The sequence below is a fragment of the Tiliqua scincoides genome, chromosome 1 (assembly GCF_035046505.1).
Source record: "Tiliqua scincoides isolate rTilSci1 chromosome 1, rTilSci1.hap2, whole genome shotgun sequence".
In the NCBI taxonomy this organism is placed as follows: domain Eukaryota; kingdom Metazoa; phylum Chordata; class Lepidosauria; order Squamata; family Scincidae; genus Tiliqua; species Tiliqua scincoides.
In genome coordinates, this window is record NC_089821.1 from 59,684,170 (window position 1) to 59,709,111 (window position 24,942).

Sequence of the window (24,942 nt, forward strand, 5' to 3'; positions counted from 1 at the left end):
CCATATTTTTCCCTAATGCCTGGTGATTAAACTCTTTGATATAAAAAATTCAGTATTCCTGGATATGTTCTAAGTCCCTTTAGATATTTTCAAGAAACAAAATAAGGTCCATCTTGTTCTACTGAGCATCATCCATTCCCATTGGTTGTGGCAATGCACAGGTAAAGAGATGCACCTCACAAGGCAGTGACTTCTGGGTTTTCCCTGGATGAGGAGGTGCTGCCAGCTTCACACGCCCTGTTTCTTTTCCTATAGAGGCTCCTCAAAGGAGAAGGAGAAGGAACGAGGGGAGTGAAGCTAACAGCACCTGCTCCTCTGGGGAGAATCAGTAAGTCATGTGACATTGTGATGTCACTGTCCCGGGCGCCAATAAAGTTACGCCTCTGTAAAGGTGCTCTTTATGGCAGGAATAATCCAACCTCACAAAGGCAGGATGAACTGCTTATCGCATTCAGCAACTGGTACTGGTAAATAAGTCATAAATAAGTGAATCAATAAACTAGGATGCAAAGGTTAAACTACTGCCATCTCAATTTCATTTCCAACATTATTTCCTTGTTGAGCAGTGAAAGGAAGCTACATTGTTATAATAAGTGAAGAAAACGGGATGATCTGCTTTCTCTAAAGTGTGGATTTGTTTTTCAACTCTCCCATGGCTCTTTTCAATTGGATCTGTACCTGCATATTTTTCCTGTTGGTGTCAGTAATTCACATTCAGGCACAAAGTTCAGGAAATTCAGGTAAGTATATTCTGTGGATATGGGCAAAATCTTTCTTCAGAGTTAAAAAAAATTAAAGGGGAATGGTTAGGGTATATCAACAGAAGGACGAAACCACAATGTACTCTTTGGATTGGTATGCTGTGCATTTCAAGCAGAAGCAAAATCTATGCAATCTTCCTAATATTCTAACAAGAACAGTATTCTGTAGAAGGTCTTTGAGTGGCCAAAGTAGCAATCTATAAAAAGGTTTGAAAGCATGGCTCAACTCCAGGAAATTTCAAAAATAATGGTGTTTTACAACTGACTTACAGTGCAATCCTATTCATGATTACTCATAAGTCAGCCCCATTGAGTTCGATGAGACTTACTCTCAGGTAAGTGTGTATAGGATTGCAGTCTTAATTATTGTAAACAATTAATTTGGAATCAATGATATGAAAAGGGATAACTTCATCTCACACTTGGACTAAGGAACTCTGAAATGTGTGGTGGATCATGGGATGTGTCCCAAGTTATAAGGTTGTAGACCTCACAAAAACACTGGCAAAGTTAACTGTTTTGTAAAGTTGAAATGGCCGTTTACAGATGTATATCTCAATATCAACTCTAAAAGTATTAAGCAGATTGCCTCACATCTACCTATTGCAACATTACGTGAAACTTCCTATCAAATATGTGTGACTGTTCTTGCTGAAAGCTGTCAAAGCATAAAGGAGAGCACTTCTTTAAAGAGTCATTACGCTGTATGTCACACATGTGCCTCTTGCTGGAGTACATGACATATTTGATCTCACTTGACAGTTGGGGAAATGGGGGGGGGGGGTTAGGACAACCAAGAATGTGTGAAACATGCGTTTGTTTTTAGACACTTCACTGAATTTTTCATAAAATTCATAAAATATATATGTCCCACACTATCATGAAATGGTTATAATCAGGTTGACCAGATACAAAGGGGGACAGATTGCCTATACCTTTAGCTATTGTATAGAAGAGAGAATTTTGGAAGGTGCAACTTTTAAACCCCTTCTACGTGAAGCTGTGCCTGCAAAAATTCCCTCTTCTATATACAGTACAATGGTTAAAGGTATAGGCACTCTGTCCCCTTTTGTATCTGGTAACCCTAGTTATAACTGAGGTAACAACACATGTGAAAGTGTTAATGCAATCATTGTACCCATTAATAAAGCAAATATAGCTGCACGAATTAGGATGGCAAACTCTGCCTGAAACTATTCCTGGGGATTTTTTTCTCCCAGCCTGATGTAATGTTGGAAATTTTTGGAGGCAGGGATGGCCCATCTCTAAAACAACTAAGCAGTCACCTTAGGCAGCAAATTGGTGTGTGTGTGGGTGGTGGGGGTGCCCATCTGTGCCTGCTTGTCTCCACAGCTCCTCCTCCTCCTTCCTGAATAGGGAAAGGAAGACTGAGAAAGAGAGGAAGAGGAATGTGAAAGGGTATAGACTGCTGAGCTAGAACATTGGAAAGCAGGAAGCTGGCATGTCATCATAGGGATATTTGAAGATGGCTTTATTTTTTCACAGATTTCATGATTTAAAAAAAATGAAAAAGAAAGTGGTATTGTGTGTTATTTCAAGTTCTAATTTTTATTAATTTTTAACACTTTAAAAGTGTACTATGTAGGTGACATAGTAACCTATGGAAAAGTAATCTATTTTAATTTCTCAAAAATATCTTAAACACCAAAATCTGGTGTTCTGTGTTTTTTATTTTTTTTTAAACAAAAAACAAACACCTCTAGTCATTGGGCAAGTGGGGCAGCATTTGGCATGCTCCCTCAGGCATCTGGAGGTCTTGGGCTGGCCCTGCCAGAGGCCCTGTTAAAATCTCAAAGAATGCTTTCAGTAGTCATTTGATACGGATTCCTGGAGACTCTAGGTAGATCCAGAGAGTTGGCAAAACTAGATTAGATACATGAACTAGCTAACCCAATAACCCAGCCTTCAACTGAAGAGAAAACATTTGTTAATGACTTGTCGCAAGCAAAATAGTGGCCATGACTTCAAGGCGCCAGTTGAATTCATTGTGGAAAATCTTACATAGTATCTTCTGTTCAGCAAATCTGTGCTTTCACTGATGGACAATATTTTTCATTTGCTTCACTAGATTGTTATGTGGATAACACAAGGCCCATAGTAGAGGAGAACAACCCTCCTGGACTGGTAGTTGTCAACATTACAAAAGCCCCTGATGTCACAGTAAGAATTGACTCCACTTTTCAGGACCATGACTGGTTTGAGATTAATGGTACACAACTCATCCTGAAAAAATCAGTGGATTATGAGGTAATTGATTAGAAAAGATACCTATGGGTGCCATTTGGGCTTAATGGCATGGTGGCATCTTCTCATGTCTATGCCAGGAAGGGAGTATAAGGATTCAGGGACTGTGAAGCCTTGCAGTACAGCCAGAACCCAAGTATAGCTAAATGTTGTTTGTCATTTAATAACAATAAATATTAACAAAATGTTACTGTAAATGCAATTGCCGAGGGGTTCACAGATATCTCAGGGTCATGGTTGTGAAACCAGTCGTATGGCCCCCTGCCTGCTATTTTAATGCTGCTTACTTCTGCTTCCTTTCAATGGAATTCTGCTTTAATTTTGCCTGTGCTTCATTTTTTTAAATATAAAAACAGCACTGGGTTAGGGTGAACACAACTGGGATGAGAACTGCAGCAGGAGCAATGTGTTAAAGCCCCCCTATCCAACTATCTGCTTCAGTTTTGCTGCTTTTTAGGCGCCCCAACACTATTGTTTTTTTAAAGAAGAAAAGTAAACGGAACAGGCTAGCAGACATGTTTTCTGAAAGGTGTAGTTTGGCCTTTAACTCCAACTATTTTGGATGTCCTCACTGTAGGGGAGAGACTGTAGCTCAGTGGTAGAGTGTTTCTACATACTGCTTTGTATGTAGAAAGTCCCAGATTTATTTCCTGGCTTCTCCTGGTAGGACTGACAAAGACACTGTCTGAAACCCAGGAGAACTGCCACCAGACAGTGAGCTTGATGGTCCAATGGTCGGACTCAGTAGAAGGTAGTTTCTTATGCTGCAGGTGATGTAGCCTATTGGCCATCATTCTTGTCTAGGTTCAGTTGGCTTACCTTTCTCTAGCCTAGGGGTGTCAAACATAAGGCCCAGGGGCCAGATGCGGCCCCGAGAAGCATTTTATCCAGCCCTCAGGCTCTCAGCTGCTGAGGTGTTACCACTGAAACAGCAGCCCACATGAATATTGGGGTTTCCCAAATCTTGACAAATGATCAAGATATTTCTCTTCTGTCATTTGCAGTTAATGAGTTTCTATATGGCTTCTGTTCATTAGCTGCTTAATGATGTCACTTTCTGCTTAATGACATCACTTCCAGCCCTCAGCAGGAGCCCTGAATGCTAACTTCAGCCCTCTGTATGAAATGAGTTTGACACCCCTGCTCTAGCCCTTCCACTGGAGCCACCCAAAGATACCTTTGGCAAATAAGAAGCATTTTTCATCCAATTCTCAACTGTCCTTTAGAAGGGAATAAAAAAATGTGTCAGCCCCATTCAGGGCCAACTGCTTCAGTCATAATGTGTTTCCTACAGAGATATTCCATGTGTTAAATGAAAGCATTTCATTTTCTTTTTAATACAGAACAATTCGGTGCTAATTGTAAATCTGCAGTGCTTGAAAGGGGGCATGGAGGTGAGCAAGAGTTCAAATGTTCCTTCTTGTAGCTCAGTGTTGTAGGAGCATAACAGAAGACACTCCTTTAGACTCATGCTGTACATCATACGTGTCCCTTCTGCTGAGGCACAGGCCATATATGCTCTTGCCTGCAGTCCGACTGTTGGGGAAATAGGGTGGGGCTATTGCAGGCAAAAAATTTGCAAAAACTGTAGAGGGGAGATTGGATCGCTTTAGAAATAATGCATCTTCATGTGCACCTCCCTCCATGCATGAAGATGAAGATCTGTGATTGATGGCATCTACCAATATTTGGTTTTTATTAGAACAGGACCAGGGGGCTCCAGATTTGATCAGAGCAGTGGGGGATGGGAAGCATTTAACCCTTTCCCCTGTGTTGTTTCTTTGATCTAAGTCTTCCCAGTCACTATTAGTCTTGGGCAGAGAGAGGAGATACAGATAATGCAATTATTACCCCCAGGAAGGGGGGGAAGCAGTCTGTCTATGACTCTCTTTCCCACTTCCTGATTTGTCTTTCTTTGTTACGTGGTTATAGTCAGAAAAAGAGATAGAATTGGGAACTGGCTGACAGATAAATATTCATCAACAGAATAAATAAATATTCATCAAATTCATCAACTTATCAAATAAGTGGAACCTTGTTTAGGCAGCCAGTTCAAATATAAGTCACCATCATTTGCAAAAGTTTCTACCAAATAGAACTGTCATACATTTTTTATTATAAGGAAATGCTGTTTATTTCTAAGATTACCTGCTTCATAGAATTCTATAGTGTTCATACTGCCCAATCCTGTCCCCCACCATTGGTGCCGAGGCAGCTGCGCTGGAGGAGCATGTGCTGCATTCAGTGGTGGGGGGGGGGAATTAAACAGCCAACAGGAGATAGCAGCAGCACTCTGCTTAAACTCTGCTTAGTTTAAAACTTCCAGTTTTAACTTAGTATATAACTCCCAGTATAAAACTTAGTTTAAACTCAGCACTCTGCTTAAACAGCCAGCAGGGATTAAACAGCCAGCAGGAGCCAGCAGCAGCACTCTCACATAACACCAGAACCAGGGGACATCCACTAAAATTGAGTGTTGGGAGAGTTAGAACAGACAAAAGAAAATATTTCTTTACTCAGCGTGTGGTTGGTCTGTGGAACTCCTTGCCACAGGATGTGGTGATGGCGTCTGGCCTGTTTGCCTTTAAAAGGGGATTGGACAAGTTTCTGGAGGAAAAATCCGTTACGGGGTACAAGCCATGATGTGTATGTGCAACCTCCTGATTTTAGAAATGGGTTATGTCAGAATGCCAGATTAAAGGGAGGGCACCAGGATGAGGTCTCTTGTTATCTGGTGTGCTCCCTGGGGCATTTGTTGGGCTGCTGTGAGATACAGGAAGTTGGACTAGATGGGCCTATGGCCTGATCCAGCAGGGCTGTTCTTATGTTCTTATGAGAACATAAAAATTTTTTACTTACCCCCTAGTAGGCTACCCAATCACCTATGCAGTATTTGAAAATGGTTACTCTGAAGGAAGCCCACTGTGTTCAGTAAGAAGCTGTAATCCTATTTTACGCACCAGAAACAAACACCTCTACCTACAGGCCTCCTCAGATATATGCCAGCCATTCTGCTGGATTATGTCTGTGGAGAGAAAAGGGGCACAGCAGCTTGCGAAAGAGGAGATCAGACCTGGAGCACACCGGTGCTAATGAGATCCACCCCTTGCTCCCCCAATCCTCCCTGAACTCCTCTTGCCCTCCCCCTCGCCTCTCCACCCATGGCACTTAAGGAGGCCTCTGGACCCATGGCTTCATATGCTGTGCTGCTTCTCATTTGTGGCTGCAGCCCACAAGAACGCAACAGCAACCTGGCTGTTCCAGCAGTATGGGGCGACCACAGGATAGAGCCCTCAATTATTCAGCATTTGATCAGTCAATCTCCTGCTGATATTATTGTGTTTCCCCCCCCCCCACAGATAGCTGATCTGCTCATTACAGTGCAAATTGAAAATCTGAATGATAACCCACCTGTGTTTAAGGAAACCAACATCACTGTCAACGTTAATGAGGTAAGCGATTTGATTCATGTGTCGTCAGAATAGAATAGAAGGGGATCAGGCTTACATTTCTGTTTTGGAAGGAAGAAAATCTTGTATGAGTAACAAGAAGTATATGCATTCAATACTGAAACATAAACCTGCAACACAAACATGACTTCTGGGTCTATTGGGGAATGCCCCCCCCCCCCAGATGAAATTCTCATCTTTGCAGGGCCTCACTGCAGTCCTGATTTTGAGCAACTCTCTCCCCAGGAAAATGGGCCAAAAGCAAACTCTCCATACCTTTTAAAAAAAATCCTTCATTTTCAGAAAGGCACTCAAGGATTTAGTAGAATAGTGAGCGATTTCACATAATGGGCTGACATTTCAATATAATTTATTCTTCTTTTTGCTGGATTGTGTTTGTTGTGTGGCAAATATAGGATTCCATGAGTTGCATTTGACACAAAAAATAACTCCAAACAATGCTCCTTTGTTTTTCAGGATACAAAAGTGAGCACAACTATTGTGCCCCAGGCGAATGTAACTGCTACCGATGCAGATGGAGATGTAATATCTTACAGCCTTACAGGAAGACCACCAGTTAGTATATAATTCAGCTGAGCCCTTGAGATGTGGAAACAGATATCCAAAAAAAATCAACTGCTGAAGAAAATATAAGGAGACTAAAAAATTATCCATTGCGGTTATGACCTAGCATATTTTTGCAGAGAAATTACCCACTCCAAAGTAGGGTGCCATGCTGGCAAAGATTTTCCTGCTTATCATCTACCAGAGAGGGAAGCATGTCGGAAATCATGCTGCTCGGTCCCATCTTTCTCCAAACAGGTGACCACTGCATGTCAGAGAGGGCGGTGCCAGTCATATGTTTGGAAGTAGGCCCTGCCCAAGACCTCCTGGCACCTGAAGCGACATGCCAAATGCTGGCCATTTTACCTGGTATTATGCTGGCCTCTGCTCCTTCAACATTCTAGCCCACTGCTCTCCTCTACATCCATTTTGTGTCCCTCTTCTTTTTCCAATCCAGGGAATGTGGCAAAGAGGATCAGTGGAGGCAAGCAGGTGCTTGAAAGTGGGTGACCCCTGCCTGTCTGCTGCCTGATGCAACTGCTTTAGTTAGCCTCATGGATGGGCCAGCCCTGTATGGAATGGGGAGGCCCTCATATGCCAAAGTGTGTTCTCATCTGGCATTGTACACAAGGACCTCTGAATTGGGGCCAATGTAGGATTGTAAATTTAGTTGAAACATGACTTAAGAAATAAGAGATTGTAATAAATGACACTGGGAGATTGTAGGAATTTTTTTCCTTGGAGATTAACAAAATCTTGAGACAGTCATCTGTTGGGAGACACTTGAAGTGCGGAGCAGCCCTTTTTAGGACAGAGGCCGTTCTTTTGTTGGACCTCATCTGTTCTATGCTATGTGTCATTCATATGTATTGTTATCATTAACTATGTCCACCCCACCCCCCCCAATGGAAACGGCTCTGTTACTTATGGCCTGATTCTACTGGGCTGGTAATGACACAGTAACAGAATACCACAAAGGCCTTACAGCATCACAGAGAGTGGGCCACTGGCACCCATTCTGCATCTGCCATCCAAAATGGCTGTGGTGGTGGTGGTTCGTTCCAGCTCCTGGCTCCACACAGGAGTGCAGGTAAAATGGTGGTGGGGGGGGGTGTTGTGTGTAACAGGGCAGAGACCAGGGAGGTGAGAGGCATGTTGGGGTCAGAGGGGATGTGTCCTGGCACACACAACCTGTACCAGAATACTATCCCCTCCCTTGCCTTCTGACACGTCCCCTTTCTCTCCTTGGACTCAGAGAAAGGTCTGAGGAGGTCCACTGGCAATCAGAAGGCTTACTGGGAGGTAAGGAAAAATAAATTCCCTTACTTCTTTCAAGCGTCCTGATCAGGGCCCCCACACCATAACATGCAGTGCAGCCCATTCTGGCACAGCTGCATGGTATGGTAGGGAAATGGATAGGATTGGGCTGCTAACAATGGAACAGAGTTTAAACAGCATCCATGAATATGTACTGAGGACAAAAATCCCATTTATCAGCAAGATGCCAGAGGCCACAGAAGAACCTCCACATCACACGTCCTTCAGCAGTTAGAAATGCTACAAAAATATTCTTAACACTGAATGGCATTTTAGACCCTATAACTGCAATATGCCGTGCAATCTTCCATATGTCTACTCAGAAATAAGTCACATTTAATCCAGTCGGGTTTACTCATACATAATTGTGCATAGAATTGCAAACGTTATCCGTCACTATCTCTTCTTTGCTTTCAGGAAGCAATTGACTATTTCAATATACAAGGAATTAATAACCCACAAATTTCCTTACTAAAAGTCTTGGATTATGAAAAAATTAACTTCGCAGAATTGATCTTATATGCCATGGTGAGTTTCATAATGAGCAAACTGAAATCTGTTAATTTCATACCTGCAGTAATGCATATATGTGTATTTCATCGTTCATCAGAATAATTCCCAGTGTGTTTTCAGAGTTATAGCTGACATTGGCAAAACTGACAACCTGACCGAACACCATTTTTACACCTAGAGCAGACCACCAGAGGTCTTTTCTAGGTGTAAGAATTCTGATACATATATGAAGTTCTTCTGCCTGGAAAAGTGTCCCCATTTATTTCTATGCAGGGACTTGATCCACATATACAAAGGGAATGCAGTTGCAGAGCTGTCTCCTTCAGTAAGGAAAGTCATTGGTGAGGAGCTTTGCAGATGCAGCAGACTGCACACAAGGTCACAGCCACTGTCTTTAAATGAATGGGCCATTTATTTTGCTAGTGTAAATCAATACTGGGATTTGAATTTAGATCACCTAACAGGATCTGCCCTGTTGGATTTTGCATGAATACTGGTACAGGACTGTTCTAATGTTGCAATTATAATCAGTTTTGCATTTTGAACGATTGGCATGTTCCTCTTTTTGTTCTCTATTTTTCCTTTGTGTAGGATGGGAAAGCCAATGAATCGGGGACACACACAGCTTTTGCAACAATAAACATACATATCATACCAGCTGACCTAAGACCTCCCTGGTTTCAGCCGTGCACTTTCACTGCAGGAGGCAAACTGTGTATCAATCTTGGCTACACCGGCAAGGTCAACATCTCGGAGAATGCGGTAAGCACAGGGGATGCTTCTGCTGTAGCCATGTTTGGTTTCTTTTCTTTGCAGTTTATCCCTAACCAACCCTTGCCCCGAACCAACTCCATGGGTTCAAAGGGTAGAAGAATTTCTGGCCTGCCATGTCAAACCCAGAATGCAACTGGGGACACCATCAGAATGAGATGTGGGCTTGTGGAGTCTGACCCCATGCCACAATTCTGCAGCATGCACATTGTCTTCCCGCTGGTGCTCTCTGTGCTATTTTTAAAGACAAGCAGCCTGTGGTAGAACATATATTGAGCAGACCAAGGACAGTGGAAAAAAGCTGCTTTACCCTCTTCCCTCAAAATTGCCCTCCTCAGATTGCCCATGAGAGAGAAGGTGTATGATGCCGCTGCATTTTTCCCATCCAAGTGAAAATGCACTTTGAGGAGGGCCATTTTCACCTGAAACATGAGGGAAGGAGCCTCTCCCAGACCAGCCTTCTTCCACTCAGAGGCAGCCAGCTTCAGGCAGCTTTGGGTTTGAAAAGCCCTAAAAAGCAAAAGAATCATAGAACTTCTCTTCCCTTGTGGTGGGTAAGCCCAAATGCAGGTATAAACAGCTTCTAAAATGCACCTTCCATATAAGAAATTGTGGTGCTAAAATATACTCCCACATCTGTCAAGAGCCTCATATAAGGGCATGTGCATATGACTCTTCTTGTGGCAGTCACATTGTGGCCAATATCGCAGGTCCTGGTTATGGCAAACTCATGAGAAGACCTGCTAACCATGAGAGCAGGCAAGGATGGGAGAAAGCTGTGAAAAGGCTGGCCGCTTGCACTATCAGGCCATGGCCTGAGTGAACCTAGCCGCTTAACCGCCGACCAGTTGCACTTCCACACTATGTCTACTGTTTCAGCTACAAGCTAAAGATCTTAGCAGGCGTAATTTGGGGCCAATCTTGTAACATGTGAAGCACCCTCAGCAACAAAGTGCCTTGCTTTAGAAACATCCGAAAATGATTTGCCTTGTTATTGCAGACTGAGCCCTTGATCCTGCAGCCAGGACCGCTCTATGCTATTGATGGGGATAAATATTTGAATGAAAAAATAGTGTATGACCTAGTTGAAGGTAAGTGGCTCCCTCCTCCTGCCTGTTCAGAAATAACGCTTTAGCTAGTGAAGTTCCAGATTCCAGTCTCTCTGAAGAGATTGTTGGATTAAATACTCTTAACTGTCAAATCTTACAGATTATTTGGCCCACAGTTGGTCCTTCCTGGACTTTGCCTGTCTTAGAGCCTGATCCTATGCCAGGGCAGCACCAGCAGCCCTCAGGCTGCCCTGGCAATGGCTGTCACAAATGTGCTGTAAGGCACTTTGGGGGTGCTAGAAGAGGGACGGCGCCAGCGGAGTAGCCAGTACCAGCTGGTGCTGAGCCTCTGCACCACTCGGACAGCAGGCAGAAGCCCGTGGCAGTGAGTTGGCCACCAAGCAATGGGAAGGCATTCTGGGGGAGGGGATGGTGGGAGACAGTGGGGAGGTGTGAAACTGGGTGGGGGAGGGTGCCAAGAGGTGGTTCAGGAGTGGTAGCAGAGACTGCCACTGTATCCCATCCCCACCTCCTGCACCTGCAACTGAGCTGATGCAGCAATTGAGCTGGTGCAGATCTGAGAAGTCCCATAGGGGCTGCCTGGTCCCAACATGGGGTAAGGGAACTCATGTTCCCTTACCTGGGGAAGACCTCCAGCTGGCTTGTTGGCCCCACAGGATACAGCGGCAGCTAATTTGGTGCCACAGTACCATGGTGCTGGCAGTCAGTATAGGACTGGGTTGCCAAATGCTCATTGGGTCCTGATCCTGAAATGGGCTGGGCTCGGTACTGATACTGGGCCTTCTCTGTCAATACATAGAGTTATGTTCAGTACATAGGACAATATCTCATGCTTTCTTGCAATCACAAATTCCAGGCAGTAATTTTCTCATTTTCTTTAGGAAATGATAATGACACATTCTCAATAAATAATATTACTGGGAACATAACAATGAACAAACCTGTCAATATTCTAAAGACATTCATGTTGCATGTGATGGTAAGTCATTTGATAATCTCAGTATTCTGTGGGCCAACTCCAGTTTGGAATTTGTGCTTCCCAAGCAGAAAGGAACTAGGAACTAGATACAAAATGACTTGTATCCATTTTTGTTGAAAGAAAAGATATATGAAACTGAATCTAATCTTGCACCTTTATGTGGAGACTTTCTGAAACTGCTAGAAATCCTGACTTTTGTCAGCTCGGTTATGTCAGTATACTGCTCAACTCTATCTGTGAAAGATAACCCAAATTAAGAGCACATTCTGTTGCATATAAGTCTATGTTGGCAATCACTTCGTGTTTCTCATGGGCTAAGTAAGAAATGACTGGATACAGCCCAGCTAAATCTGCTCCCAGGAATATTGTGAACAATGTTCTTTGTGATGCCTGTTGAGATAGCATGCAGAACATCATGGGGAAGTGAGGACCCCATCTTTGTAGGACTTACTTTCCTACAACAAAGAGTGAAAGTAGAATCAGTTACATCACCAGGATGTGCTACCAACTGTGAAGCTTTTCCTGGGACAGGAAATCCTCAAAAAACAGGGGTGCAAACATACCCTTACTGTGACTATCCAGATCGACACCAAGGAATATGTGTTTAAACTGTTTATTTGGGAAGATGTTTGTGTTGGCATTGAGAGAACTGCCTGTGGAAAAAATGAAATTCTCCACTCAAGTTTTACTACAGGTATTAATGGGGTGACGGTTTCACATGGCAAGGTGATTACACTTTCTTTTGAAGTTCAGGTTCTTGGTCAAATTTTTTTGAGTTTTTCAAATTTAGAAACTCAGAGTAAATTACTTGGAACACAACTTATTTGCATCGTGGCAAGGCAGCAAAAATTTACAGGGGATCACCCATCCCTCCTCAACCCTATCCCTTAGCTACAGATGCCTGTTAAAGGTGAATGTGTTCTACAAAGGTACAAATGATAAAAGTCAGTGTTAGGGATAGGAACCAAACTTTCAAGTAAATATCCAAAAGAACCTCAATGCTTCTCTTCCATTTGCATTTCATCTCAGGAATCATTGTATTAATGCTCTCACTCTCGCTCTTTCTAGGCTTCCCAATTCAATAATCCATTCAAATATTCCCAAACGACAGTGCAAATAAAAGTTGTATATAAAAATGATTATGAGCCCTACTTTGAGAAAACCAATTACACAGGCACCGTGTCTGTTGGCCTACCTGTTCCCAGTCCAGTTATGGAGTCTGGAACACTCTCAACACCCCTGAAGATCTTTGCAGTTGATAAGGACTTCGCTGACGTAAGGAACTAAAAAATCCATTGAGGGTCACAGACTAGAGACCTTAAGATATTAGTTGCTCTATCTGACACAGTTGTTATATGATGATGAGTTAATGTATGGAGAATATTACCTTAGGAGTATGGAGTATATTACTATAACAATCTTCACATTCTTTCCACTGAGATGATTCCATTTGGACAAACCTATAAATTCTGATGTGAGTCTGGTTTGAACAATATATCTGGATCTGCACTCTCTTAAAGGCACAAGAGAAATATTTGTGGAAAGTATCCTTTATATAATGAAGCACATATTTGATTTCTCTATCAAAATATTTCCATCAAATATCTTGAGGTTTGAAATTTATCTAAATAAAACTCAGAGAAAGGGTATAATTCAAGACTGCCAAGATGAAGGGGGAAAGAATAGGATGGTGAAATTCATTTTATTTTCCATTCCATTCCATGCTGAAGCAGTTATCAGAATAAGGGTGGGAAGGGAGGAAACAGGCATGTACCCTGATGTCTAATTTTTTTTATTGAAGGAAAGAACAGGGACAGGGTGGAGATTTTGTCAAGCTGAAAGAAAATATTTTGAAAGCACTGACAGCAATTAATAGTCGACATAAGCAACCAAGCCATATCTAGGATGTTGGCACAATGTCCACACTGTACAATGGGGTTGGGGGAAGAACAGAAAGCTTACCTTTGATGTCCATCCACATAGCTAAAACCTAATATTGATTTATATTCACCATTTTCAGGAAATAAATCCAAATATCGAATATAAGATCCAAAACAGCACAGATTTCAGTGTGACAGCAGATGGATTTCTCCTGACTGCTAAAGTTCTGAACTTGGCTTCTACTATCACACTCTTGGTAGGTCACCTTTCCCAAAATTTTGACCAGTATATTAGTTTTACTGTGCTGCAAAAAGGCACAATAGTCACTTTATCTGTCGACTACCTACAGCCCAATCCTATCTGGGCCAGCCGACAGCAGAACCTGTGTTCTGCTACTGGTGACTATCTTATGGCATTTATATAAACCACTCCGACAGCGCACAGAGCAAGAGCATCAATGGGAAGGCTGGAGCCTTCCCATGTCCATCAGAGGAACTCTCCAGACTTGCTGAGGTAGGTAGGACATAAGCGGAGGCAGGATAGGGTGTGGGAGGGTGGAAGGAGGCAACAATGAGGGCAAGGGCAGAATGGAGCAGAGACAGAGGCAAGGGAAGGGCAGATTGCATCTGGGAAGGGATAGGTTTGGCAGCACTGGCAACTGCTGAATTGCCCTCTTCCCAGACTTGACTCATGAACCTGAGTCTGCAAATTCACTAGTGCAGGTCTGAGTAGACTCCTCCACACAGCAGAGGCTTATACCCATTACCCAGAGGAGACCCTGCAACTGCCACCTTCCCCCCTCCCCCGCACAATCAGCAGTAGCCATTTTGGTATCACTGCATCAGTGGAGGGGGAGAATAGGATTGGGCTATTGTTCTCATACATTGTGCAGGCTCTTGCAGCAAATAGCAGGGTCTTGCAGCAGAAAGACCAACTCATTTATTTCAGTGTCACCTTTTGAGGACTAGAATCTACCTCATCAGATTCAACACAAACTAGTTCATAAGTAAAATGAGAAAAACAAGCAAACTAGGATATGAATACATCAACAACTACAAATATTATACCAATATCAAAAACAGCACAAAGCCATTGTCCCGAGCTTGTGCAATTACAATCTCTCATTGTCATTCATCGTTCCCAAGAAAGTCTGGTCACAGATAATTTAAGATGGACAAAACCACAAAAGACAACTGCTGTGAAAAAGAACATGGCAGCAGTTAACATTCTGGTCAGGAGCACAATCAAGCCCTCAACAACTGGGGTGGGATGTGGGGCACATTAAGGAAGCAGGGCAGTATGCATGTACAGAATCTTCCCCCATGTGTAAAATTTAAAAAATCATTTGTTGTCTTCTCTGAAAGTCAGTACATTTATGTAAAGGATTAACAATCAATTTTCATGTCTGCATAGGCAATCGCTTACGATAAGGAAGCTCTGCAAGAGGCAAGCACATTGATCATTATAGATGTCACGCCTTTGACAAGTATGTTGGGAATGAAACCCTTTGTGATTTATACAGTCAGGTGAAATGTTTGGATCACTGCCATTGCTGAAGAGACAAAAAAAGGCACATATCACCATATGGCTGGGGCGTGGTTAGCTTTATTCTTAGCCTATTTTTATTCTAAAACAAAATCAATAGGGAGCCTAACCATCCAAACTGTTTTGTGTCATGATTTTGGTATTGAATATCCACTAGTCATGCTCTCCTTTTCACCAGTGTAAAATGAAGTGTACAAAGTTTCTTTGCCATCCTTTTCTTCTTTGCCACCAAATTGCTCCAAAGGCAATTTGCTCCAAAGGCAAAAGGCTATTGTCATGACATGGCCCAGTTCTGCCTGGGCCTTGCACTGCTGGAACTTGCACTCTGGTGCTGCAAGACCTGTTGCGATGGCACGAATGCCAGGCCCATTGTCAGGTGTTTCTGGACCACTGATGCAAATGGCCAGAGGAATGGGGCATGGAGGAATGTCCAGAGGGATGGAGGAGGACAAAAGGGAGGGGTGGGGAAGGGGGGCGGAAAATGGTTTGGGGAGAGGATAGGTTCCAGCAGCATCAGCAAGTGCCAGGATCCTATCCCCTCTTTTCAAACCTGTCCTGTACTTTTCTCTCCACTGACTTGCGCCAACTATATAGCTGGTGTTGGTCTAGGAGACCCATATGCCACCAGGAGGTCCACGCAGAGGTAAGTAGAAAATATTTTTACTTATCTCTGGCAGGCCTCCTGATCGCCCCTCCACCATTGGATACAGCATGAGCCCTGCTGGTGCGGTTACATCTTTGTCAATGGTGGGGGATAGGATTGGGCCATTAGTCTATGATAACCGTACTATAGCGAGATTGTTCAATATTATCCCCATTTCATAATGGTTGCATCCACATCATGAATAAAAGGTTCCAATTCCAAGTGTAAAAAAACAGAACATGAAAACTGTAATTGGCATAGTGGCTAATACTAATGTCTGATGCATTTCCAGGCACAACTATTCTTCCAACTACAGTGACCACCACCAGTATGGCTCCTACCACCACCACCACCACCACCACCACTGATGCATTTCCAGGCACAACTATTCTTCCAACTACAGTGACCACCACCAGTATGGCTCCTACCACCACCACTGATGCATTTCCAGGCACAACTATTCTTCCAACTACAGTGACCACCACCAGTATGGCTCCTACCACCACCACCACCACCACCACCACCGCTGCCCCTGTCACCTCAGGGTTAGGGACCACTATTTCAAAACCGTCATCTACTCATTTACCACCAGGGACAACCAGCAGTCTACCTACAGTTCCTCCTGGGTCAACTAAGTCTACAACACCTCCTGACAGCACATCGAGTAATGCTGGCATTACAGGGATCACAGGGAAGCCTGTGACAAGTACAAAGCCTGGCTCAAACACCCCTCCTTTTGTGACTACAGTAAAACCTCCCATCATCACATCTAATGCTTCATCTCAGACCACCAACTCCCTTGTGACAGGAATAAGTCAAACAACTGCTGGGACAGTCAAATCTACTATTCAAACACCTTCTCAGTCTGGAGCCACTAAACATTCCACCACAGTTATATCTACTATTCGAACTATATCTCCAACTTCTTCCAGTACAGAAACCACAAAGCCTTCCTTACCAAGTGTAAGTTCAGCAACTGATGGTACTGGACAGGCTACAGCTACAACTTCTCAATATGGAACCACCAAGCCTCCCATACCAGGTATAAAGACGACTGCTGTTCAGTCCACTACTCCAATGTCTTCTCAAAGTAAAACCACCAAACCTCCCACAGCACAGGCAACTTCAGCATCCAGTGGAACTACACAATCAACAAATCCCATATCTAAACCCACTGCAGAAGGTATAACTCCAATAATTACTCCAACATCTTCTAAAGTCTCAAGGCCTAGCACCCAAAAGACAACTATTCCATTAGCAACTGAATCTCATAGACCATCTGAGCCAATAATCACTCCAATATCTTCTAAAGTCACAAGGCCTAGCACCCAAAAGACAACTATTCTGTTAGCAACTGAATCTCATAGACCATCTGAGCCTGAAACTTCACAAGTATCCCCGACAAGTCTTACAGCAGGTACATTATATGTGTTTTGAACTACAGTCCTACGCTCACTTTCCAAGGAGTAAGCCCCACTGAACACAATGGCACTTACTTCTGAGTAGACATGCATAGGATTGAGCTGTTCGAAACTGAAAGCATTGCTCATGTGTTTTTCTTCCAAGTTTCTTTCTATAAGAATGAGGAGGATCCCAGACAAATCCACATGTAAATTCCTAGACTTGCCGACTGAGAAGTGTGAAGAATGAGTGGTTAAGGCAGATGCCTACCCTCAAAATCAAATGTAAATCTTAGATAGCTGGTCTCCTGTTCCTACCTGGTACTCAGAGAAGCGCCATAGCCCAGGCTTAGGTTAGGAAAGACCTGCAATCCCAACAGGAATGGATTGTGAGGCTTGGCTAGCTGACAACTACTGAAACAAAATACTACCAAAAACACACACACACATCCATAACATAAAAAACCTAGCTAAAAGCAACTAAAAACAGTTTAAAAAGCAACCAACTTGATTGAAAGTAAAATACAGTATATGAAAACAACAATAAAATATATCCATGAAAGCCACAGAACATTCCAGTACTAGAATAATCTTGATGAAATCTTGATGAAGGTTAATTAAAAAGAAATGTTGCTAGGTCCCACCAAAAGGCTTCTCAAGAGAGAGAGAGCAGTTCTGAACTCAAAAGGAAGTGAATGCCACAAAGTTTGTGCTGCTACCAAGAAGGCCCTGTTTCTCCATAGGCAGTGACACATCTAAAAGAGTCCTCCCTGATGACTGTGGTTCCCAAAGAAGCTGTTCCCAAAGTCCTCTGTGGGAGGAGGGAACCAACTAAGTGCTTGCAGAGGCAGGGTGATGGCAGCGACACAATCCCCAGGATCACACTGTTGCCAGGGAAGAGAGAGCATTTCTGGCTTACCTGCAGATAGCACCAGCCTGGGGGGGAGGGAGGAGAGACCAGCACAAACCTCCGCAGGGCCCCCCAAACATTCAATTAACTAAAAATCGTGATTGCAATCCACTTCTGGTTTGCAACTGCAAACCAAGTAGGTCTGGTCACAATTGCTATTTTCAACCAGAAGCTGGGGGAGCCCTGCAGAAGCTTGCTCAGGGCTCCCTGCACACACCCCAGAGACCAGCACTACCTGCAGGTGTCTTTGGAAGCAGTGCAACCCTGGGATCACATCACTGCCTTTCCCTCCTTCCCACCCCTAAAAGGGATATAGGCCAGTAGTTCCCAGGCTGCTGGGTTGCAACTCACCAGTCTGGGAACCGCCACTGTAGAGGGTGAGCTGGATTATATGGAAGAAGGCAGCCCCTCAAAAAAAAGGAGAGATTCATTCTCATTCTCATTCTCTCTCTCTCTCACCCACCAACAAAACTATCCTAGAATTGTTGCTTTGTTTCTTTCAAAATGTGGCTCTCAGTGCAGGAGCAGCATCAGCAGTTAGCCAGGTCAAGCACCAACCCTTAGGGCTTAGTACTGGCTCAGTACTCACAAGTGCCCCATGTGCCAGCTTGTGAAGGATCAGGTTTTTGTGACAATTCTAGTTAGCAGCACAATACCTACCTAGATGTAGGGGTAGGAAGGGGATGCCTTGTGGGCCCAATAGAGAACTTTCCCCCAAAGCCCTCACTAATCTGGCACCAGTCCTGTCTCTGCACACTTCCTTTTTCCAGAAGTGTACACCTTCCTCATTATTTTCCCTCAAACTTTTTATCAACCCCACTCGCCACCCCTTCCTCCATCAAGCAAGGCCACCCCTCCCTACCACAGTAATGCAAATATCCCATCCTGTGTGTGTGTGTGTGTGTTGTAGGCAGAGTACTAAGGGATATGTCTGGAAAGACGTTTGGATTCATATTCTGTTCTATTTATAACTGCTATCATTCCTATTTCCAATGGTTTGGTGCCAGGGGATTCAACTGTGAAAGACTTCGCTATGCTTTGAAAGTTCAACCTAAACTTACCACAGTCATAATTTAAAAGGAAAAAAAATCTTCTTCCACCATGTACTGACATTTTTATGCTGGTCACTAACCGTAATAAAACTGCACTCCTTCCACTAATCTTGGAAGGTTTAGTATTGCCATGTAAAGGAAGATGTCATGGCATTTAAGAGATGATAAAAGCAAGAACTAGCATTCCATTTAGGAGAGTGGCTGGTGTGAAGTTTTTTATTTTCAGGAATAGATGCAACTGAGTTTTGACCCAGCATCGTAAGAGTCCAAGCAATATTCAAAGTCCATGATGCTACAGATTACAAGTATGACCTTAATGGTCAGGTACATTTTTATTAATCACCATAAAGCAGTAAAGCAATTGCTTTATAGCTATGACATCACCAGGCAGTGAAAAGAGAAAGAAAAAAACCCCACAGCAAGCAAAACCAAGTCACCCTTGAATATGCTGGCCTGTGTGCCAGGAACTTGGAGTACAGATGTATGATGTAATTAGTCTGTTACTCAATGCATTTAAGCAAAGAGCTGGAATGGGGGCGAGAGTGGACAGAGAGGGGTACCAGTTGATGTAGAGAGCATAGCTTCAGTGGAGTTGTTACCAAAGCTTGGAATCACTGGCCCTCTGAGTTGCCAACTTATAAAATACAAACTATGCATTTAAACTGCAGTCTTAACCACACTTTCCTGAGAGTAAGCCCCATTGAACAAAAGAGGGCTTACTTCTGAATAGTCCTGGTTAGGATTGTGCCATAAGACTATAAGAACTGTTAGAGGAAATTAAAAATAGTTTCCTCTTTGGGGGGGAAGCAGAGTAGCTTAAGCAGCAGACCCCCTCCCCCCCTTTGGGTATCACCCCAGGGAACCTCCCTCACCCAGCTGACTGCTAATCAATAAAAAAGACAAAGAGGCAATGGCTTGTTAAAGTTGCAAAAAAGAAGTTATTTACTTACAGTTCCATTGAGTGTATATTTACAGCATCTGTTTAGGATCAGAGGTTCAGCTATTACTTAGAGATAGCAAGGCCCTAGAGCTGCCTTGCCCTGCATGCCTTGTGCTCAAGATGGCCTGGGCATCAGAGCCCCTGGTGTGCACATCTTCACAGGTAGGTGGTCAGAGGACAAGACGAAGTGCTCAGAGGAGAAGGGAAGGGGAAAGGGTTAGGGCCACACCCCACAAGGATCACAGAGAGAATGGTAGAAAGGTCAGATTCACTGGGCCATAGCTTGATCCCTCTGGACAGCATCCTGCCTCCTCTGGATAGCAGACAGAGTTGCACCAATTCCAACAAGAACAGCCCCACTGGATCAGGCCATAGGCCCATCTAGTCCAGCTTCCGGTATCTCACAGCAGCCCACCAAATGCCCCAGGGAGGGCACCAGGTGCTCTTAGTTGCCTAACATGAACATATTTAACAAGTAGAGTTTTCGTCCCCTTATTTTATTAATTTAATGAATTCCCCCTTCCTCCCCGATTACAAAATTCCCAGGGTGGCTTACAATGTTCATTAACATATGAAAAAGGCTTTACCTGCTACACACCTGTTGTTTGAAGGACCAACAGCAAAAAGTTGATAACATTACTGGCAACGGAGGATTCTTTTCCAGCTGCTATGTAATGTGCTTCTGCCCCTGCCTGTGCAGCTAATGTTAGCCCATCAGATGGAATGCATGAGCTGTCTTTGCTTTCTTGCAGGTGTATGCAACATGTACCGCGCAGAGGATATGGCTGCTCTGGGTGCCACTTTGGGATGTTTATTGGCAATCAGTCTTGTGCTGCTTGGAATGATCTCCTACAAGCATTACATACAGCCAATGAAACATAAGCATGGAGAATACGACGTCAAAGTAAGTGGGCCTTTGCCATACATGTATGGTGGGGAAGTATCAAGACAGGCCTTTATTGCAAACAAGGTGCAGGTCATGACTTCTTTAGCACCATCTCCTATCTATCATGTTACAGTGGCAGCAAAACAGTGATATCATTGACAAAAAACATCCTAGTTTTTGATAAATTCTTGGCTGCATAGGTTATAAGTGGACAAAACACCACAGCATTGCAGGTACAATATCACAAACTACTGTTTTGCCCTTGCATTACAAGGCAGTGGAGGACATTGTTCTGGTGTAGCAGGAATGGTTGGTGCTGCTATTCTAGCAACTGCAATTACAACACAAAGTACTTTGCATAGTTCAGCATCCTCTATTGCAGCGATTTTCAACCTTTTATCATTTCATGGCACACTGACAAGGTGCTAAAATTGTCAAGACACACCATTAGTTTTTTTTCTTACAATTCATAAGATGCACTACGCTTCAAGTGGGGGGCACACACCCCCAATGGCCTACCAATAATGGATCTTCCCCCAAAATCCCACAGCACACCTGTGGACCATTCGCTGTGCACCTATGTGCTGTAGCACAGTGGTTGAAAATCACCTGGTATTTCAAACATTTCACCAAACATGCAAAACTGTTAGAATGTTAAGTTGTATTTGAACATACTTCATATACACACACATCAGTGCAGACGTGATGACATCACTAGTTGTAATAGATGCAAATGGCCACCAACTATAGCTGGAGAGGGACTTTTGGGGGGGGGGGTGATAATGAAGTAAAAATACATAACATCACTTTCTGCACTTCTAATTTTTGTAAAAAAAAAACAAAACAAAAACCCCAAATCTGTGAAAAAATATCATTCTTAACATCTCTGCATTTTCTCCAACACCTCTACATGCATGTGGCTGCATCTGAGGACATTATACCATCTATATTACCCACCTAGTACATTTTTAAAGCGATTTTAATTTATAATTATAATTTGCTCCATAGGAATAAAAACACATAACACTGCTTTCTGCACTTCTCATTTTTGTCCAAAAACAAAATCTGTGGAAAAAATAGAACCCAAAATGCACACCACTAACTATTGGATATGCAGGAGATGGGCAGCCCAATCCTGAGCTGCCCAGAGCCGCGGGACCCGGCGGCTCCACAAAGGGCTCCCGCTGGATCCTGAGTCTCCTGCACTACCGCAGAAGGCTCCTCAGAAGAAGGGGACGTTCGTCCCCTTCCCCCTAGTAAGGGAAGCAGTCCCGCAATGGGACTACTCACTTTAGTGGTGGCTGTTTGGTTGCCGCTAAAGTGAAGGCGCTCGTGTAGGGCAGGCAACCCTCCAAGAGTGCCTGGGATCCTGTGGAGCTCGGCTCCGCGGACCCGCCTCTCCCCCACCCCTGGGAATGCCCCCAGGAACACCTCCCCCTCCCCGGAACCTTTCTTTTAACCATCACATCTATCAAAAACATAATCTAAAATGGCATCTTCAAACACTCAGCAATCACATATTAGCTTTTAATATGTGCAAAGTAATTCCAGTGTTGTGGTATTTTTAGTGGGTCCTTATACTTTAAGTTTCCGATCAAGGCCCCATTCCTTCAACCAGCTGTGGAGGACAGATATACTTCCTGATGTTCTTGATGTCACTGTTCATAGTATTAAAAGATTTGGGTCCCTCTGCATACTTAACTGTTATGTCTGCACCACAGCTCCCTATTTCATTTCTTTCAAATGTGCTTGTCCCAGTTTGTTCCTTTCCATGTTTGCAATTTGCATACACAAAAAGCAACCCAAATTATTTGAAAACAAGTGCTCCAGCCTCTTGAGTCAACAGCAGTTGGGGTATTTACTCATTCGTGGGTTTTGCTGGCAGGAAGGGGCTTTCCAGATTGAAAAGGGAGTAGATATACAGCCCAGCTTGCTGCTCCAGAAAAACCTATCCTGTGAGATAAAATTGCAAGTTAAATCAATCTGCATATAGTTTATTTTTCATTGGTCTTTTGGCTCTCATCACATACAGGTTTTCCATGTGGGAACGCTTTCACGTAACTGCTGTAACATATTAACATTGGGTTTAAAAATACTTCATGGCAATTCTTCTGCCTCAAAAACAATTTGTGCTCAAAATTGTGCTAAATTACACTATTTCGAATCAGACCTGAACATTTTAAATGTGAGTGATCTTTTCACATGTACGTCACTTCCCTTTTACTTTGCTGCAACTGTGAGGATTTTTGTTCCTCTTTTGCAGTCCATTGACGGCTTCACTAATTACAACTACCAGACAGATGAGAAACCAAATCCAGATGAAAAAGACGACACATCTCAAGCAAGTGTTGTGTCTGAGAATGACGATAACATAGTGACACAGGAGCAACAAGGCACCCCTCCTCCTGCGGAGAAGGCAGTGGAAAGCAGCCAGGCCTCAGCAGCTCCTGATGCTCTTGAGGAGGGTGAAGAAAATGATGAGGAAACAGACAATGAAAAGGAAGTAAGATCCATTCTCACCAAAGACAGGAAAGTGGCAGATGATGGCTACAAGGCTGTGTGGTTTAAAGAAGACATTGACCCAGAAGCCAAGGATGATGTTGTGATGATTGAAGAAGACAGTGATGTAGAACGAAACAGGGATGGGAGTGATGGTGATAATGAAGATGGAGACAGAGACGATGATGTCAGAGAGAGTGATGACAGTAATGAGGGTGACAACAATGACAATGATCATGGCCAAGGTAGCAGTGATGTATCTTTTATCCCAGGAAGAGCTTGGATCTCCAGAAGTGATCTTACTGCCAGCCAATCTCATGAAGATACAGAAGAACGTGACATTTTTTTGTAAAGTAAATTTCCTTTGCAAGATATTGTAAGAATTTTTTTTTAAAAACTGTTTTCTGACTAGGTTGTTTCAGCTTTTTGCTGAATTGTGTGATCCTGGACTTGGCAACACTCATCAGAACGGATTATGTGCAATCTTGTTCCTAATGAATATAGCCAAACTTCCCTGAGCATACAGCTGGTAGATGATAAAGTCACAGGGAATCACCATAATAAACCAGCTCAAGCATTATCATAATATATAGCACCCTAGTAGGCAATTGCAGTGTCTCATGCAGAAAAATGGCACCTTTCCACCCCAAAACAGTATGGGCCTCCTATAAGTAGTATCTGCTATTTCTGTTGTTGTGAACTGTGGTTGCTGATGCCTTCTATTCACCTTGTGCTTATCCTGATAATAGTTTTGGACTAATACTAATCAACATGGGGATCAGCACAGTTGACATCCAGATTGTAATTCAGCATGCTGGCATGCTAATGTGTCAGATACCTACAAAAGTCAACCTCTGGAAGGACTTCCTAAGGGCAGTTCAGCTTTCAAACAAACTTTCTTGTGAGTAGATTCTGAATGGTATTTACAGAATCTGATTTATTTTTAATCAGAAATAAACTAATTAGTATTCATTTAAGAGACTAATATCTTCTCTGCAAATGTGCAATTACTCTGGAACATTGCCAGTCTGCTCCAGAGGGTAGAGAACTGGGCTTTGATCTAAGATGGATAAGTTTGTTCCACCTCTGCTGTAAACTTACCTTAAAGGGGCTTGGGCATGTCATTTTATCCATCTGTGAAATTAGCTGAATAGTGATTTATCTCATCAGGCAGCTAAAAATTAAATGTTGGTAGTAGACAATCCTTAAACAGACTCCCAAAGAAGGAAATCACAAGAAATGAGATATATTGAGCATGAAGAGATAAAATCGGTCTATTGCCATTCTTTATGTGCATTTTTGCATGAGGAATTCTTTCAAATAAAGACACAGTGTACACTGATGATACAAATATACTGACAAAATTAAATAAAACAAGAAATATAGCAATAATTGATAGAACTACTGAAAAGAAAAAAATATTTTCTCTATCTGTGGCGGAATTGTCCATCAGTTAAGAATAATTTATACAAAAGATGAGAAAAAGACATCTATATA

General features: G+C 43.0%; 1 protein-coding gene across 1 annotated transcript; it reads left to right on the plus strand.

The window, feature by feature from the left end:
• The first annotated feature begins 652 nt into the window (after window positions 1–652).
• Window positions 653–23,797, plus strand: CDHR5 (cadherin related family member 5). Its single transcript, XM_066619553.1, has 16 exons — window positions 653–725; window positions 1,097–1,102; window positions 2,851–3,029; window positions 4,370–4,420; window positions 6,386–6,478; window positions 6,953–7,051; window positions 8,774–8,884; window positions 9,461–9,631; window positions 10,641–10,731; window positions 11,592–11,689; window positions 12,758–12,964; window positions 13,710–13,826; window positions 14,984–15,056; window positions 16,210–17,175; window positions 20,813–20,964; window positions 23,210–23,797. Exons 1-16 carry the CDS (start codon window positions 653–655, stop codon window positions 23,795–23,797), a joined length of 3,075 nt encoding a protein of 1,024 aa, XP_066475650.1.
• The last annotated feature ends 1,145 nt before the right edge of the window (window positions 23,798–24,942 follow it).